Raw genomic sequence first — 19208 nt, 5'->3', positions numbered from 1 at the left:
ACCCAAGGCAGACCAGGGTCCTCTCCTGCTTAGACTGCTCGCAGGGCACCATCTCACTCAGAGGAACAAGCCACAGTCCTAACCACAGCGCAAAGCCTGGTGTGATCTGTCTGTCACCGTTCTGACCCCATTTGCCCTCATTCTCCCCACCACCCCACCCACCCCACTCTGCTTCAGCCACGCAGACCTCCTAATACATCTGCAACCTCTGCACGGGCTGATGCTCTACCTAATTTACTCTCCCCAGATGACCAGTAGCGCTCTCCCTAGCTTCCTGGAATATTCTATTTACAATTATAACCGGCCCACACTCCCAGCCCTCTTTACCTGGCTCTAGTGTATTCCTCTCCCCATAACACTAATCACTTTCTAATACACTAAGTGATCACGTTATTTCCAACGTTAACTGTCTGAATCCACCGCGGGAATGTATCCACCACGGGAATGTAAGTTGCCGAAGGACAGGGATCTTTATCTTGTTCACCGTCCTATTCTCAATCCCTAGAACAATGTCTAGCTCAGTGACTAAACGGGGAGGGCGCGGGGACGGGGACAGAAATACATGAACTGAGTCCTTGGATGAAACTGCAGCTAAGGCGGGCACAGGGAGGGAATTCTTCGTACCCAGGTGGGCGATAAACTCCTGAGATATGTCCATCCAGCGCAGCAACTGCTGCAGGAAGCCGAAGGCGAACCGTTTCTCAATGGAAGACGTGTCCAGTTCCATGTCCTTAAGACCTCTGCGTGCAGGCGGAGCGAGGGGTCAGCTCAGACCGAGATCAACGGTATGTCCCGCCTCTTTCCAGTTTTCCCCTGGACGACTCCAGGACCCACCTTCGTTTTCCAGGCCCCACCCTTCTTAGACTCCTCCCCCTGGCCCTGCCTCCGCCCACAGGCCTCACCCCTCTGATCCCTCCCCAGCCCCACCCTATCAGCTTCCTCTCTCTGGCTCCGCCTCCGCTATTTAGGATTCGCCTCTCCCAGCTTATGCAGGGGTTCCGCGCGTAATCCCTATCGCTCCCCGACCCGGCTTCCAGCCCTCTTGCCTGGTGACCGCGTAGCCATTCATCTGCAGGAACTTCAACAGCTCCTGGGCCTTCTCCCGATCTCGTGCCTTCTCCTTGGCCGTGAGCGTGTCGTAGGGAACCAGCAGGGGATGGGTCCCACCACCTGGGACAGCGAAGACCAGAAATTAGAGGAGTTGGTAGGAGGGGGAACCCAGATCTCTCCTTGACGTGGTTCCTGAAGTTGAAAGTGTGCATACCTAACATTGCTTTCAGATGCTCCCCACAGCCTCCCCACAGCCCTACAGGAGTAAACACTGTGATTATCCTCACTGTAGAGACGCAGAAAAAGCTGGCTTAAAACTCAACATTCAGAAAACTCATATCATGGTATCCGGTCCCATCACTTCATGGCAAATAGATGGGGAAACAATGGAAACAGTGACAGACTTTATTTTGGGGGGCTCCAAAATCACTCCAGATGGTGACTGCAGCCATGAAATTAAAATACGCTTGCTCCTTGGAAGAAAAGCTATGACAAACCTAGACAGCATATTAAAAAGCAGACACATTACTTTGCCAACAAAGGTCCATCTAGTCAAAGCTATGTTTTTTCCAGTAGTCATGTATGGATGTGAGAGTTGGACTATAAAGAAAACTGAGCGCTGAAGAATTGATGCTTTTGAAACTGTGGTGTTGGAGAAGACTCTTGAGAGTCCCTTGGATGGCAAGGAGATCCAACCAGTCCATCCTAAAAGAAATCAGTCCTGAGTATTCATTGGAAGGACTGATGCTGAAGCTGGAACTCCAGTACTGATGTGATGGCCACCTGATGTGAAGAACTGACTCATCAGAAAAGACCCTGATACTGGGAAAGGTTGAAGAAAAAAGGAGAAGAGGAGGACTACAGAGAATGAGATGGTTGGATGGCATCACCAACTCAATGGACATGAGTTTGAGTAAGCTCTGGAAGTTGGTGATGGATAGAGAAGCCTGGTGTGCTGCAGTCCATGGGGTCGCAAAGAGTTGGACAGAACTGAGGGACTGAACTGAACTGAGACACAGAAAGGAAGGTTCAATGGGGGTGAAAGCAATCGTTCAAAGTCATGCAACTCTAACCCAGGCCCTTAGAACTCCAGAGCCTGTGACTAGGGGAACGGCGGAGAAGGGGAGTCTGTGCGGGGATGGGGTGGGCGCCCTCACCCTTGGCTTCCAGCTCCTGTTTCTTTTTGCGTCCCCATGTGTTGTGGTAATTTTCCGCCAGTTGTTCCGCCATGGCCTAGGAGTGGATGCAAAGGGGTCAAGGCCCACATTCAGACGATGTTCTCCTCTAGCCACAGACACCTCCATGTTCCCAAATAAAGGGCCAGAAGACTCACTTGCAGCTCCCGAGACAGGGTAACTCCACTGAGATCGGGGGGTTGTGGGTTGTAGCCTTCTCTTGCATCATAGGTCTGGGGTGACAGGGGAGGGGGGGCTTGATTGGTTCACAGGAAGCCCAGGCCCCAACCCAATTCATCCCCTCCTCTGTGACCTTTCCTTAAAGGCCTGCCTCTAAGCCACCCTCTGCTCTTCTGCCCTTTGCAGTTTTTCAGGCTCCAGATCTCTTAGCCGGCACCCCGCTCCTGGCCTCCCCGCTAGCGCTGACCCCACTTCCTTCCCTTGGCCCTTTTCCCTCTCTCGACCCCACATCCTACCTGGCCCCACCCCTCCTGGCCCCACCCCTTCTCCTGGCCCCACCCCTTCTAGCCGCTCTCCACCCCGTCATGACCCCACCCCTGCCCCAGCCCCGCCTCCACCTGGGCGCTTTGGGATATCTTCCGGGTTTTCTTCTTCTCCGTCTTCTCCTCCTCACCCTCCCTGGCTTTCTCTATCGTCCATTCCCAGGCAATCATGGCCTTCAAGGACTCCTTTATGGGCCAGCGGTAAATCTCTTTGTCCTGGGGTGCACAGGAGGGAGTGGAGTTAGTGGAATGGGGTGAGAGGGAGGGGGAGGTAGGACCTCCTGGCTCAGCCTCATTGGCCTCCAGGGTCCCAAGAAGGGGAAAACCCTGACAATATGTCTAAGTGGTCCAGTCCGAATTCAAAACCAAGTCTCTTACCTGCCCTGTAACACAAGCTTCCAAACAAGCTCTCATTATCCCATTCTACACATGAGACTCAGAAAAGTTAAGTTGTATGGTCAAGGAATCAAACCTAGTCCCTCTGACTGTTTCTAAAAGAAGCGACACCAGGAGTCTGTGATCAACGGGAGGCAGTCAGGTTTTCCAGAAGGCAAAGTCCATGGAGCCAACTCATTAGAAAAGACCCTGATGCTGGGAAAGATTGAGGATAGGAGAAGGGGGCTACAGAGGATGAGATGGTTGGATGGCATCATTGATTCAATGGCCATGAGTTTGAGCAAGTTTGAGATAGTGAAGGACAGGGAAGCCTGGCATGCTGCAGTTCACAGGGTCCCAAAGAGCTGGATGCAAATGAGCGGCTGAACAACAGAAGTCCATGGGTGAGGAACTCGAATTCACAGATCCAGCTAGATCCAAACTTATGAAGCTGCATCCTCGAAACCCCCAATCTTGGACCCCCAACTTTGGGCCCCAAGGTTTGGTCACCTTCTCTGAAAAGGTCTTGTAGGGCCTCAGCATGGGATGGGTCTTGAGTTCCTCATCAATGTTCTCCCCATAGGACCAGTTGTTCTGGATCTGAAGGATGAGATGGGACAGGTGGGGACAGTGTCACTATGGAGTTGAGGGTGGGAGCAGGATGAGGGGTGGACACCAGCCTGGGGGACACTGAAGGGGTGCCCTGGAGGGGTTGAGGGCTCCAGGAGGAGTTATGGGTCTCAGAGGAATCTGGGGCCCTCTACGAGGATCTGGGTCTTGGGGAAAGCTGGGGTCTTGAGGAAGGTGGGCAAGGGTGGGGAATTCCCGGGGAGGGGAGGACCCTGATGCTGACCTTGTCGAAGGCCCACTTCTCGTGTGTGTACTCGGCGAACTTGTTAATGAAGGAGTCCAGCTTCTCTGGGATGATCACACTATTGGGGGGATGGGGTCAGCAGATGTTGGATCTGGCCCTTTCTTCCATCTCTGAAACCTCCTTCCCCCAGCCCCCCACTGCCTGCAGGCCTCACTTGAGGGTCTCCACAGGCCGAGGATCAAAGTTGCCTTCAGCATCCACCGAGGCCTTTTTCTCAGCCTTGGATGAGTATGAGGCATCCACGTAGTCTGGGGGCAGGGCCCCTGCGATGGCACACAGGCAGGGCATAGCCATGCGGTACAACTCTTGATCGTATTTCTGTGGAATGTGAGGGGGGTGGGGTGGGTCACTGCAGGCCTGGCTGAGCCTTCCAATTCTGGGGCCCCAGGACTTCAAATTCACCCCTCCAATAATCAATTCTCTTTCTCAAGCCCTCAGACCTGAAGTATGGTCTCACTCTAAAACTCAAACCTCAGACCCACCTGGACTCTCAAAGCACCCCTAATTAATACTCTCCAAGCCCCCAAACTAGAGTCCCCCATTCCCTCTTCCATGATATTCAAACCAGAGACCCAACTCATAGATCCTCCTAGATCCAGACCTGCAGAACTGCTTCCCTCCCTGAACCCCCAGAATGGGAATTTCATTTTGGGTCCCTGACTTCAGATCCCAAGCCCTCCAAACAGGTTTCTTTCAGGAGCCCTGGGTGCTCAGACCTTATGGGCCAGCGAGTCAAAGATGCCCCAGAAGAGTTTACGAGTGAGGTGTAGCTCTTCCTCCGAGGTGACCCCAAAGTTGGCCCAACCTGTGGGGAGGCAGTAGTACTTCCAACAGCGCTCATAGTGGTTGGTGAGGAGCTGGGTGGGAGGAAGAGGGGGACACACGAATGAGGGGGACATAAACAGGGGAAGACAAATGAAGGCCTAGGGAGGCCCAGAGTGCCACTGATTTTAAGTTATGAAGGAGGTGTAGATCATGCTAATAAGAGAATGGTATGCATATTGGGAAGTGATCCTGGACAGTTTATTAAATAAATTTGGCACTCTTATTCAGAATCAGGATGGGCATTAAATCAAACCTGGATTTTCCTGGTGTTGCTTTACGCAAATAAGCATGCAGATATTAATCCATGGGAAGGGTTGTGTGCAAATGGGCATAAGGATGAAGTGATCTGTCCTTATGTGAATTAACATGGCAAGTAGAAACATACTCAGTACTCCATGCAAACATATGGTAACTGGGGAGAGAGCCTCTACCATCCAATATAAAAATTTAAAATAGGGGTGATTTAAATATATTGTGCAAAATAGTTATGATATGTGAGTTGGGGGTATCTCCTTAGGCAAAGAAGCATGCAAATGAAAAAATAATAGACGAGAGTGTGCAAATATGCAGGATAGCTGTGGTACTGTTGATTCAAATAAATGCTCTTATTTGAATAGCGGAAGGCTGGTGGTCTAAGCACGCGAATAAGCATACTGATTAGGAAAAGCGGTGCGCCCCACACAAATATATGCTAATTAAGGGGGGCTGGCTCACTGTTGGGCGAATTAAACTCTAATTAGGGAGTGCTGGAGGCACCAATGAAGCAAAGTGAACGACCTGGGAATCCTAGTATGCAAATAAGAATATTAAAGAAGTTTCTATGAGGCCTGCTGCCCGAACGTTTGCAGGTTAAGCGGCCCAGACGATGTGATACTAAAAAGTTCCATAGTCAGAGCATAGAGTAAGGCAGTGGGTAGAGCACGGAAATACGCAAGCTGAAGAGGGCTTGCCCTCACCTTGAGCGGCATCTTGGCGAACTCGTTAAGGATGGGCACATCGAACACCAGGCGCCGCAGCAGGTGCTGCAGCATGGACGGGCGGATGTACCTGCGGGGACACGCACAGGACCGGGTTATGTCTCCCCAAGGCCCGCCTCGCTTATAGCCCCGCCCACCCGGGTCCCGCCCCACCTGCAGAGCGCCATCAAGCATTCCTCGATGACGTCGCGCTGTGCCTTGGTGAGCGAGCGGCCGCGTGACAGGCGGTACACCGTGTGAAGCATGGAGTCCACCATGATGGCGCGATGCTCGGTTCCCGCAAACAGGGGCGCACACTTGGTGATGAGCGGCAGCACTGCCAGGCACAGGTAGCGGTTCAGCGCCAGCGCCATCTCCGTCGTGCTGAAAGTGGCCTGGGGCGCAGGGTGGGGACATCAGGCCCCCGTGCATGCTCCTGGGGTTGCCCTGGCAACTCAACCACCCGGGCCTCTGATCTTTGCCCCAAACCTGCTCCTCCCAGTCTCTATTACCCTATTACTTTGGACTAAGAAAATTTCAAACGTATACAAAAGTCCAGGAGTCAATTAATGAACCCTCATTATCCAGATTAGACTGTTCTGCAGGCGTTCCCATGACCCATCTCAACCGTGGAGGCTGGGAGGGTGGCCAGGCTACTCACCGTGTCCAGCGAGGCAGCCGCCCGCATGTCGGGCAGGAACCCCACGTCCAGCACATGCAGTAGGAAGTCCTGGTTCTCAATGCCATATACCCGGTCCAGGAAGAGCACCATCGACGCCTTGTGGTCGGGCACAAAGGATGCTGACATCTTTGGTTGCACCAGAGCCCCATCTGTGGGCAAGGAGACTGGGATCAGGGCTGCCCTTGGGGCCCCTCTGCTTCCTCCCCAGCATCAGTCCTTTGCTGAGTCCCGCCCCTCCGCACCTTTGCCCAGGGTGGGGATCTGCAGCGGGAGGCTGATGATGCCCACGAGGTCGTCCAAGGGCACAAGGGAGCGCAGGATGGCGCGGATCCGCAGGGCCTCACCCTTGCCGGCTTGAATTAGCTGGAGAGGGGAGGTGGGCATGTCATCAGGCACCCCACACCCCATTTGGTCATTCCATCCCTTCCTGACCCACTGGCACATAAGTAGGACCCTGTCCCCTGAGTGAATGCTAGAATTTCCAGCCCTGACTCCTGCCTGCACTGTTCGCCTGCAGCCCTGACAAGCCCGGCTCTCATTGCCTGGTCTCCCCCACTGGACTGGGAGGTCCATGAGAGTGGGGCCATAGGCTCTCTTGGTTATTGGTGTGCCTCAGCGTTGCCTGGCCCAGGACCACCCACACAACAAGAGCTGAATCAATGTCTCTGAATGTCTGAAAGAAGAGGTTCAAGGTTGGCCATGCCCTGCACCCCAGCCCGGGCTTCAGGTCTCACATGCATCTCTGGCGCGCAGCGTCCCAGCAGGTCAATCAAGGCAGCATAGAAGGACATGATGGCGTGTCCCAGGTGCACCCGGTTTTCTTCGGGGGGCTCCTCCCCGAAGCTGCAAGGGAAGGAGGTGATGTGAGGAAGGGGCGGCATCAAGGGGCTTGGGGAGGGTGGTTTGTTCTGTCAAGGAGAGGTCGGGAGACTCACTGCTCGCGCCGCCGGTCCCTACGGACGCCTGGGCCGTCCCGCGCAGGGTCCTCGGAGATGCGGATGGCCTCTTCGATGGTGGCCAGCAGCCCCGAGCCGCCCTCACCACGCAGGGCAGGCCCAAAGCACTCAGGCTTGCGGATCAGCAGCCGCACCACCACATTGGCGTTCTCCTCCACGCTCTCGCCTGTTGGCACAGAGTCAGGAGGCCTCTTGAGCCACTGCCCAGGGTTCCTCCCTGGGCAGCCCTCAACCTAGCACCTCGAGGGTGAACTCCAGGCCCCCGTTGACCTCTGGACCCTGCCCTATGCCCACTAGGAGGCACCCCTGCCCAGGCCAGGCCTGTGGCTTGGAATATGGACCACACCCAAGGGAGGTTTGACCAGTGATGCCCCCCAGCCTCCCCCCCTGTTACCGCCACCGCCCGCCTCACCATTGACGAAGACAGCGAAGCGCAGGAAGTCCAGGTAGCGCTCGCCACCACAGGGGTTCCAGCCGATGTCTGGGTACCCTTTGGCCAGGAGCATGGGGCAGCTTTGGAGGCCGCAGCCAGCCAGGTAGGACACCACCTGAGTGTAGAGGGAGGCTCAGCCAGGGGCTTGACCCACACCACCTTCTTCCCCAAGGCGCAAGTCCCTGTCTGCCCCGGGACCTCTGCAATCCGACTGTCTCTGGATCCCTCAGCCAATAAGCCTCATCTTCCACCATCATCTCCCCCCTGGACCATCACAGCCACCTTCTTCCGGGCTCACTGTTCCCTTCAACCCCCAGTCTGTTCCCTACACAGTCAGAGGGACCCTGCAAATACTGTGATGTCATCTCTCTTAGGGCCATGCCCAAAGACCCTCCATATAGCCTCCCCTTGTCACCTCCTGCCCTCACCTCCGAGCACTCACCCTGTCTCCCTCTGCTACAACCACACTGGTCTCTTTGCTGTTTATCAAACTTGCTGAGTTCACTCCTGCCCCAGGGCCCTTGCACTGGCTCCTTCCCAGCTTGGAATGCTCTCCTTCCCCCTCCATGTCCGTATGGCCCCTGTCTCCTTCAGAACTTTACCTGACTATCACTTTCTCACTGAGGCTTTCTGTGACCACTCTTGTCTAAATTTGGGCACACCCTTCCGACTCTTGATATTTCTCTCTTGTTTTCTCCTCCTTGAACTTGTCCCTAGCTAATACACCATGCATGTGTGCGAGCTCAGTCACTTCAGTTGTGTTGGACTCTTCGCAACCCCATGGACTGAAGCCCACCAGGCTTCTCTGTCCATGGAATTATCCTAACAAGATTACTAGAAGTGAGTTGCCATTTCCTCCTCCAGGGGATCTTCCTGACCCAGGGATCGAACATGCATTTCCCGCAGCTCCTACTTGGCAGGCAGATTCTTTACCACTGAGCCACCTGGGAAGCCCTAATACACCATATATTTTACTTATTCATCGTGTTTATTTTCCATCTTCCCAACTAGAATGTCAGCTTCACAAGGACAAGGATTTTTGACCGTCTCAATCACTGTCATACCCCTACTGCCTTGGACCAGTCTTGACACATAATAGGTGCTCAATAAACATTTGTTAAATAAATTATTTAACTGTCAGAGAGTGTGTACTATTTTGTAAATGCTTTTGTGGGTTAACTCATTTAATCTTCAGAACAACTACATGAAACTGTTTCCATTATATTCATTCTACAGATAAGGAGACAGAAGCCTGGAGAATTAAGTCACTAGTCCAAAGCCATACAGTAAAGGAGGGCAGTGTGGAGAGTTGAACCTAAGTTGCTGAACTCCATAGCCCTTGCTCTTCACTGCTACACACAGAAGCAGGGAGCACAGACGGCCAAGAAACGTGCCAAGGCCACATGGCTGGGGAGGTGGGGCGTGGATTTTCACTCAGCCCTGAGGTCACAAAGAATCAGACACAACCAAACGACTAAGCACACACACACACCATGACTGAGTGACTAGGTCCCGTTCCTTCCCTGAGATTATTCCCCTCGTGATTCAGTTCTGGACCCTGCACAACAGCACCCCTAGAGTGTATCCCAAATCAGCAGGCGCCCCAAGAGGTCAGGTACGGGCCAGGCCTCTTCCCTCCATACCTTCTCCAGATCCTGCTCCTGCAACGCCAAGGCCAGCTCGTTGTTGTCGATGACAGACGCAGCTGCCACATCCAGGGGAGTGGAGCCCTGCATGCCTGTGGGGGTGAGAGGCAGTGAGAAGGCTCATTAGAGGTGCCTGGCTGACTGTCTTACTTTTGTTTATCTCATCTCCTCCAAGAAGACTTCCCTTGACCACCTCTTTCCCAGCCTGGGTCACGTGCTTCCTCTGACCCGTGCTTCCCCATCCCCGGCCTGAGCAGTCCAAGCTGTCTCGGTCCAGGATGGGTCTGTCTTTCCCACTCCACTGTGAGCCCCATGAGGACCAGGCCCAGGGCTGTCTGGGTGTCCGCAGCGCTGCTCATTACAGGGCCAGATTTGGGGTGGGTTGAGTTCCCCAGATGGCGTTAGTGGTAAAGAACCTGCCTGCCAATGCAGGAGACATAAGAAACGTGGGTTCGATCCCTGGGTTAGGAAGATCCCCTGGAGGAGGGCATAGCAACCCACTCTAGTATTCTTTCCTGGAGAATCCCATGGACAAAGGGGCCTGACGGGCTACCATCCATGGGGTCACAAAGAGTCGGACATGACTGAAGTGACTTAGCATCCACACACGCACATTTGTTGAATGACTGAGTGAGCCCGCAGAGGGTGGGGCCCAGCCTGGATGGACTGCTAGGAGTGGGCTCAGGGCTGCTCACCCAGGCCGATGCCGCTGTTCTCCAGCAGATAGCTCAGGTGGTCGAACATGGAGCGCTGGTTCTGCCGGCTGATGCGGCAGAAGTAGCAGAGGAAGCGGCAGCAGCTTGTCACCATCTTGGGGAAGCGGATCTCCTGGGTGGGCAGGGTGGGCCAGTGGTCAGTGCCTGCCCGCCTTGGCCCCTCCCCTGAGCTCCCTGGCCCACACAGCCCCCTTACCTTGGATTCACCGCCCCCAAGGACGTTCACCATGACCTCCATGACTGTCTCGTGCATGCCCAGTGCCCTCATCAGGTTCGGGTGTTGGTAGAAGACTTTGTTGTTCATGATGTTCCTGTGGACAGGCCAAGGGCATAGGGTCAAGTCCATGAAGAGCCCCCAGACCTTTGGGGGAGCCATCACCACGACTGTGGTAAGAGTTCACATTTACTGAACTCCTAGTTTGTGCCCAGCACCGCCCCCTTTACTGATCTGAACTCATCCAAGCCTCATGTCCACTCTGGAAGGCAGGAACTATAATTATCCCTGTTTCACAGACAAGAAAACCAGGCAAAGATCCAGGGTGGGCTCCCCTGGGGCAAACATCTTTAGCCTGTTGCATGTTGTATTGCCAAATGCCTAGAAAGGGCCTGGCATATAGTAGGTGCTCAACAGATGCTTGCTGAGTGAATGAACGAGGCACACTTGACATTGAGTGAGTGCTCAAACCTATTATTATTGCTATTGGGCTTCCCAGGTGGCTCAGTGGTAAAGAATCCCCCCGCCAAGCAGGAGATGTGGGTTTGATCCCTGGGTTGGGAAGATCCCTTGGAGAAGGAAATGGCAACCCACTCCAAGATTCTTGCCTGGGAAAACGAGGCAATCCCATGGACAGATGGGACTGGGCTATAGTCCATGGGGTTTCAAAAGAGTCGGATACAGTCCATGGGGTTGCCAAAGAGTGGGATACAACTTAGCGACTACACAAAAACACACCAGCTCACTGAAGCCACACCACGACTCCGAGAGGTAGATGTGGCTTTTTCTTAGTTTACAGATAAAGAAATGGAAGCTCAAAGGCTGCAAATCTTGTGCCAAGAGTCACAGGCAAGTAGGAGAGGCTCCCCAGGAGTGAGTGGAGAGGTAAGGGGAGACAGTCTAGCAGCTGGGAGGAGCACACCACCTCTAGGATTGGGCAAAAGTGGGGACAGGCACGTTACTGCAACCAGAGGACGTGAGGCGGGGACAAGCTGGAGCCCAGAGGGCTCCGGTCCCTTCCCGCGAAGACAAGCTGAGTCAGGGGAGGGTCGGGGCTCAGCATGGGAGGGGAGGGGCTCAGTAGGGGAGCGACAGGACTCAGCGGAGGAGGGGCGGGGCTTCAGCGGGGAGGGGAGGGGTTTCAACAGGGAAGGGGCGGGGCTTCAACAGGGAAGGGGAGAGGCTCAGTAGGGGAAGGGCGGGGGCCTCACCCGATGCTCTGGATCATGAGGTTCTCCTCCTGGGGGCCCATCTGCACGATGAGCAGTGAGCGGATCTGGCCGAGGCACTCGAGCAGGCTCATGGTGTCCTCCACGGAGGAGGGGGAGATGGTGTAGGCCCGGGGCAGGGCGCGCAGCAGCTCCCCGAGCCCATCGTACTGCCGGTGCAGGAGGCTGAACATGGCGCGGACCAGCTCCGGGCTCTGCACGAAGTCTTCTTGGGCCCAACGCACCACCGTGTGGGACACCAGCTCTTGCAGCGATTCTGGGAAGGGACACAGGGTCTGAACGGGCTTCCAGGACAGGGCTGTGAGCCAGAACAATGCAAGAGGAGCCTTTCTTGCCAAAGGGCTTCTCAGTTGCTACCCCTGCCAGGACTAGGCAGATGCTGGCAGACTGTTCTATGGCCCTAAGAGTCTCTTTGTCATCTTCACCCTATACCCAGACCACAAGAGACCCCTTTTCAAGAGGAAAAAGAATGGGTACCACCAGATACAAAGTACTAGAGCGCTGCTATTAGGAGCATCTTTAAAAGCACAAATGGTAATTCCATTAGTTCCGTAGAGTGAAGTGAAAGTCACTCAGTCGTGTCCGACTCTTTGCCACCCCATGGACTATACGGTCCATGGAATTCTCCGGGCCAGAATACTGGAGTGGGTAGTCTTTCCTTCTCCAGGGGATCTCCCCAACCCAGGGACTGAACCCAGGTCTCCTGCATTGCAGGCAGATTCTTTACCAGCTGAGCTATCAGGGAAGCCCCTGTTCTGTAAAAATGCAGGCAATTTTGGGACTTCCCTGGTGGTCCAGCAGTTAAGATTCTGTGCTTCCAATGCAAGAAGTATGGGGTTTGATCCCTGGGCAGAGAACTAAGCTCCCATGTGCCACAAGATGTGGCAAAAAAAAAAAACAGCCAGTTTTTCTTCATGGGAGACAACAGACACAAAGAGAAACTGTGAGGACATCGGTGGCATTTGAAAATAATGTCAAAAATGAACTGTTTTCTTTCCCTGGTGATTTCCCCGGGACTTTCTTCCCTTACATCCAGCATCCACGTCTCTCTCTGTCTCTCTTTCTCTCCCAGCACTTTTTCTTCCCAGGATTTCTGGGAAAGAAGATAGATGTTTCCCATGTCTCAAAGTTAGGAGAAACCTTCTTGCACTGGCACTGAATGATGACCTGTGACATGTCCTACCCTCCGTCCATCTGCTCTATGCACTCTGGACCCATCACGTCAGACTTCATATTCAGCGCCTCTCCTGCTCACTTGGCTCCAGCCATGCTGGCCTCTAAATGCACCAAGGATGTTCCTGCCTCAGGGCCTTTGCACCGGCTATTCTTTCTGTACCAACTATCTTCTCCCAAATCTTTGCATCTTCTGCCCCCATGCTAACCTTTCCATCTTTGTCCCTCTTTGTCTACTCAAATTCATTTTTCTTATTAGCATCTATGGTCATTTGACATTATGGTGTGTGCATATATATCTTTCTTGTAATATTCTAAACTCCTTCAAGGTAGAGACTTTGACTCTTTGTTGTTGTTTGTCACTAAGCCGTGTCTGACTTTTTGTGACCCCACGGACTGTAGCATGCCAGGTTCCTCTGTCCTACCCTATCTTCCGGGGAGTTTGCTGTGTTTAGTTGCTCAGTCGTGTCCACCTCTCTGTGACCCCATGGGCTGTAGCCCTCCAGACTCTGCTCAGATTCATGCCCATTCAGTCAGTGATGCTATCTAACCACCTCATCCTCTGCTGCCCTTTTCTCCTCCTGCCCTCAATCTTTCCCAGCGTCAGAGTCTTTTCCAGTGAGTCAGTTCTTCACACCAAGTGGCCAAAGTATTGGAGCTTCAGCTTCAGCAACAGTCCTTCCAATGAATATTCAGGGTTGATTTCCTTCAGGATTAGCTGGTTTGATTTTTTTGCAATCCAAGAGACTCTCAAGAATCTTTTCCAGCACCACAATTCAAAAGCATCGATTCTTTGGTGCTCAGCCTTCTTTGTGAATCAACTCTGTGAATCAACCATACATGACTACTGGAAAAATCATAACTTTGACTATATAGACTTTTGTTGGCAAAGTGATGTCTCTGCTTTTTAATACGTTATCTAGGTTTGTCATAGCTTTCCTTCCAAGGAGCAAGCGTCTTTTAATTCCATGGCTGCAGTCACCATCCACAGTGATCTGGGGCCTAAGAAAATAAAATCTATCACTGCTTCCACTTTTCCCCCTTATATTTGCCATGAAGCAATATATTCCCCAGCTCTAACAGTAGTGCCTGGCCCAGAATTGGTCCAATAATTTATGAAATGTTATAGAATAAACTCTGTAGCAATGTCAGGGACTCTGTCCTTGTTATATGGTGCTAATACATAGTTTGTATAATGACCTACTAGCCCAACATTTATCATGACTGTTTTCCTATCCCTCAGCACAGTAATTGTTTCACCAAGAAATAAAAGAAAAACAATGAAAAGCCTTGGAAACCACGGTGGTGCAGGAGTTGCCCCCAGTCCTAGGTTGGAGGTGTGGCTCCCCTCTGGCAGTCCTGTGCCACGCTATTTCAACACACACACTGCGCAGCACCCGCGTTTGGGCCACACCTCCAGCAGGCCTCCTCTCTCACCCCGCTCTCCACTCCTCCTCTCTCATTAATACCACTTACCCATCCCTCGTGCCACTCCTGGGGCCTGTCTTGTACCTAGAAGCTCCCTAAGCACAGGGCTGCCTGGCCCATCCCTGTCTTTCCCTGGTGGCCCCAATGCTCACGGGGTTTGCGCTCCTCGGCAGGTGATTCCTCCTCCGATTTCTCCTCCTTCTTCTTCACCAGCCGCACCTTCTCCAACAGGCTCATCAGGCGACTGCCCAGGGTGGCTTCTTCCTCTGGTTCCTCCTCTTCCCCCGCCAGTTGAATTCCTGGAGGTAGACAAGAAGGGAAAGCATGTCACTCATCTGCTTGCTTATTAATCTGCTGAATCATTTACTTCTTCATTCATTCACGTATTCACGCATTCATTTCTCACTCATGTGTGTGTGTTCATGGGGTTTTTCATTTATTTCTTTATATGTTCATCTACTTGTTCACTTATTCATTCTTTGGATTGTTAATCTTTTAAATCAACTATTGCAAGTATCTTCAAAGAACTAAAGGAAACCATGTCTAAAGTATTAAAGCGAAGTATGACGACAGTGACTCATCAAATAGAGACTCATGATAAAGAGGCAGGACTTTCCTGGTGGTCCAGTGGTTAAGTATTCACCTGCCAATGCAAGTGTCTTAGGTTCGATCCCTAGTCCAGGAAGATCCCATATGTTTCAAGGCAACTAAGCCCAAGGGCCACAACTACTGAGCCACACTCTAGGGCCCATGGGCTGCAACTGCTGAGCCCACGAGCCCTAGAGCCTGTGAAATAAGAGAAGCCTCCACACTGCAACTAGAGAGTAGCCCCTACTCGCTGCAATGAAGACCCAACACAGCCAATAATAATAATAAAAAGAAATAGATACAAAAATAACCATATAGAAGCTGAAGTGACAAAGTACAATAACTGAAATATAAAAATTAGAGTGGCGCAACAGCATATTTGAGATAGAAGGAGAAAGAATCAATGAACTTGATTCATAGAACAACAAGAGGTTATCCAGCCTTAATAAAAGAATGAAGAAAATTTGACAGAGCCACAGAGACCCATGGTATACCATCAAGTATAACAATGTATGCAAAGAGAAATATTGAAAGCCAGCCAGATAAAAATGAGTCATCACATACAAAAACAATCTCAGTAAGATGATCAGCTGACTTCTTATGAGAAACAATAGAGATCAGCCAACCATCCTTCAAGCCATCTTTCTTTTTATTCATCCAACCAGTCAGCCATCTCTTTACTCACTCCTTTATTCAACTAATCTTCTCTCCATCAATTCACACACTTGTCCATTCACTTATATACCAGCAAATTTGGAAAACTCAGCAGGGGCCGCAGGCCTGGAAAAGGTCAGTTTTCATTCCAATCCCAGAGAAAGGCAATGCCAAAGAATGCTCAAACTACCACACAATTGCACTCATCTCACACGCTAGTAAAATAATGCTCAAAACTCTCCAAGCCAGGCTTCAACAGTACGTGAACCATGAACTTACAGATGTACAAGCTGGATTTAGAAAAGGCAGAGGAACCAAAGATCAAATTGCTGACATCCGTTGGATCATCTAAAAAGCAAGAGAGTTCCAGGAAAACATCTGCTGCTGCTGCTGCTAAGTCGCTTCAGTCGTGTCCGACTCTGTGCAACCCCATTGATGGCAGCCCACCAGGCTCCCCCGTCCCTGGGATTCTCCAGGCAAGAACACTGGAGTGGGTTGCCATTTCCTTCTCCAATGCATGAAAGTGAAAAGTGAAAGTGAAGTTGCTCAGTCATGTCCGACTCTTAGCGACCCCATGGACTGCAGCCTACCAGACTCCTCTGTCCATGGGATTTTCCAGGCAAGAGTACTGGAGTGAGTTGCCATACTTCTGCTTTATTGACTATGCCAAAGCCTTTGACTGTGTGGATCACAATAAACTGTGGAAAATTCTGAAAGAGCTGGGAATACCAGACCGCCTGACCTGCCTCTTGAGAAACCTGTATGCAGTCAAGCAGCAGCAGTTAGAACTGGACATGGAACAACAGACTGGTTCCAAATAGGGAAAGGAGTACGTCAAGGCTGTATACTGTCACCTTGCTTATTTAACTTATATGCAGAGTACATCATGAGAAACGCTGGGCTGGAAGAAACACAAGCTGGAATCAAGATTTCTGGGAGAAATATCAATAACCTCAGATGACACCATCTTTTTGGCAGAAAGTGAAGAAGAACTAAAGAGCCTCTTGATGAAAGTGAAAGAGGAGAGTGAAAAAGTTGGCTTAAAGCTCACCAGAAAACTCATCAGATAAGTTGGCTTAAAGCTCATCAGAAAACTAAGATCATGGCATCTGGTCCTATCACTTCATGGCAAATAGATGGGGAAACAGTGGAAACAGTGACAGACTTTATCTTTTTGGGCTCCAAAATCACTGCAGATGGTGACTGCAGCCATGAAATTAAAAGACACTTGCTGCTTGGAAGAAAAGTTATGACCAACCTAGATGGCATATTAAAAAGCAGAGACATTACTTTGCCAACAAAGGTCTGTCCAGTCAAAACAATGATTTTTCCAGTAGTCATGTATGGATGTGAGAGTTGGAGTATAAAGAAATCTGAGCACAAAAAAATTGATGCTTTTGAACTGTGGTGTTGGAGAAGACTCCTGAGAGTCCCTTGGACTGCAAGGAGATCCAACCAGTCCATCCTAAAGGAAATCAGTCCTGAATATTCACTCGAAGGACTGATGCTGAAGCTGAAGCTCCGATACTTTGGCTACCTGATGCGAAGAACTGAATCATTTGAAAAGACCCTGATGCTGGAAAAGATTGAAGGCAAGAGGAGAAGGGAATGACAAAGGATGAGATGGTTGGATGGCATCACCGACTCAATGGACATGAGTTTGAGTAAACTCTGGGAGTTGGTGACAGACAGGGAGCATGATGTGTTTTAGTCCATAGGGTTGCAAAGAGTTGGACACGACTGAGACTGAACTGAACTGATAGCAATTCATCCGTGTGTGTGTGTGTGTGTGTGTGTGTGTGTGCGCTCAGTCATGTCTGAATCTTTGCAACCCCATGGACTGTAGCCCACCAGGCTCCTCCTCTGTCCATGGAATTTCCCAGGCAAGAATACTGGAGTGGGTTGCCATTTCCTCCTCTAGGGGATCTTCCCACCCCAAGGATTAAATCTGGTCTCCTGCACTGACAGGTGTATTATTTACCACTAGTGCCACCTGGTGGCTGGGGCTTCCCAGGTAGTTCAGCTGGTAAAGAATCCACCTGCAATGCAGGAGTCTCTGGTTTGATTCCTGGGTCAGGAAGATCCCCTGAAGAAGGGATAAGGGGTAACTCCAGTATTCTTGGGCTTTCCTGCTGGCTCAGTTGGTAAAGAATCCACCTACAATGCAGGAGACCTGGGTTTGATACCTGGGATAGTAAGAGCCCCTGGAAGAGGGCATGGCAACCCAACCCAGTATTCTTGCCTGGAGAATCCCCAAGGACAGAGGAGCCTGGCAGGCTGCAGTCCATGGGGTCACAAAGAGTCGGACACAACAGTGTCTAAGCACAGCACAGCGCCATCTGGGCAGCCCATATGTATATCCACCCAAACACCCGCATAAACACATCCTTCCACATCATCCACCTGTTCACTAGTGTGTTCACTCATTCAGTCATTCATTTTACCAACAGTTACTTCACAAGAACTGTAGATATTTCAGATCAGAAAATCTTAGGAAAACTTCAAGACAGGTCTCAAAAGAAAGTCTGGGAGGTGGATTCTCTGATCTCGTCTCGTACCACAGTGTGTCAGCAGGTCTTGATGAAATTCGAGCAAATCCTGTCGGACCTCTTCAGGGAGAGGACATTCTTCCTCATCCTCAGCAGTTTTGAAGTGCAATAGCATGTTGATCTAGGGAAGATCGAAGATTCGAGTGAGAGACCCCAGAGCAGGAACTCTGAGGCTGAGCATCAAATATCCAACTGTGAGTTCCTGTCTAAGCTCACGAATCAGTAAAGAATATCTGGGCAACTAAAGGTTCAAAAGGAGTCAGGGTCAGTCTGCAGTGACTCAGAAGTCTGGTTCAGAGAGATGTAAGAGAGTAACAGAGCTTTCCTGGTGGTTCAGACAGTAAAGAATCTGTCTGCAATGAGGGAGACCTGGGTTTGATCCCTGAATTGGGAAGATCCCCCCTGGAGAAGGACACAGCAACCCACTCCAGTATTCTTGCCTAGAGAATTTCATGGACAGAGGAGCCTGGCAGGCTACAGTCCATGGGGTTGCAGAGTCGGACACAACTGAGTGACTCACACACACATACACACAAGAGAGTAACAGATAAGTGTATCAATAGGGTCAGAGGTCAAAGTCAGATTTAGAGGTTGAGTATCATCCGTGATCAGGGCAAGGGGAGAGGCTGAGGTTGAGGGGTAAACAGTAAGGCCAGCTAGGGCCAGGGGTCAGAGGACCTGCTCCTGGGGTGGGGAGCGGAACTCGCGAGTGCGTCGGGCTGTCTCAGCTGCAGTCATGGTGAAGGCTTTCATGAGGATGGCGTAGCGGTCCCTCTGGTTGGCCTGGAGCTTGTCCACATAGCGCTCTGCAAAGGCTGCCAGAGATTCCACACGGTGCTGTAGCTCTTGGTCACAGAAATACTCCAGCAGGTTACACATCTGTGGGATGATAGCCATGCAGTAGGCGGGATGGTGGTGAGACCATGAGGACTTCCTTGAAACTATTCTTACCTTCCCTCCCCACTCCATAGCCCTGTTCGGGTCGAGCCACCACTGTCTCCTGCCTGGATCCTCAAGGCGGCCATCTCCATGGTCTCATCCCTCTAATTCACCTCCCACAAGAAAACCAGAGAGCTCATTCAAAGCCAGCAGCACTCCCCTGCTTTATGCCCCTCCTCAGGTCCCCACTGCCTTGGGTCAAAGTCCAGACTCCAGCCCCCCCAGACCCAGCCCAGAGGGATG

The 19208-nt window shown here is 51.6% G+C and overlaps 1 protein-coding gene across 5 annotated transcripts in view; it reads right to left on the bottom strand.

Annotated features, from left to right (window-relative positions):
• The window catches only part of RYR1 (ryanodine receptor 1), a 125687-nt gene that overhangs the window by 63322 nt on the left and 43157 nt on the right, over positions 1–19208 (bottom strand). For all 5 annotated transcript variants that reach the window (XM_060398056.1, XM_060398057.1, XM_027978246.3 and 2 more), the window contains exons 36-58: positions 18705–18905; positions 18036–18147; positions 14388–14534; positions 11617–11890; positions 10388–10502; positions 10171–10303; positions 9473–9567; positions 7809–7944; positions 7376–7562; positions 7175–7283; positions 6683–6803; positions 6420–6589; positions 5933–6153; positions 5759–5849; positions 4694–4834; positions 4132–4295; positions 3957–4035; positions 3614–3703; positions 2804–2944; positions 2384–2458; positions 2208–2283; positions 1047–1170; positions 625–740 (exon numbers count right to left, since the gene is read on the bottom strand). In XM_060398056.1, coding sequence (XP_060254039.1) covers positions 625–740; positions 1047–1170; positions 2208–2283; positions 2384–2458; positions 2804–2944; positions 3614–3703; positions 3957–4035; positions 4132–4295; positions 4694–4834; positions 5759–5849; positions 5933–6153; positions 6420–6589; positions 6683–6803; positions 7175–7283; positions 7376–7562; positions 7809–7944; positions 9473–9567; positions 10171–10303; positions 10388–10502; positions 11617–11890; positions 14388–14534; positions 18036–18147; positions 18705–18905 — 3118 coding nt within the window. The remainder of the gene's footprint in view (positions 1–624; positions 741–1046; positions 1171–2207; positions 2284–2383; positions 2459–2803; positions 2945–3613; positions 3704–3956; positions 4036–4131; positions 4296–4693; positions 4835–5758; positions 5850–5932; positions 6154–6419; positions 6590–6682; positions 6804–7174; positions 7284–7375; positions 7563–7808; positions 7945–9472; positions 9568–10170; positions 10304–10387; positions 10503–11616; positions 11891–14387; positions 14535–18035; positions 18148–18704; positions 18906–19208) is intronic.

This window comes from Ovis aries, chromosome 14, assembly GCF_016772045.2.
Source record: "Ovis aries strain OAR_USU_Benz2616 breed Rambouillet chromosome 14, ARS-UI_Ramb_v3.0, whole genome shotgun sequence".
NCBI classification, from domain to species: Eukaryota; Metazoa; Chordata; class Mammalia; order Artiodactyla; family Bovidae; genus Ovis; species Ovis aries.
The sequence above is the reverse complement of the archived record's forward strand: the minus strand, read 5'-3'. Positions and strand labels throughout refer to the sequence as shown.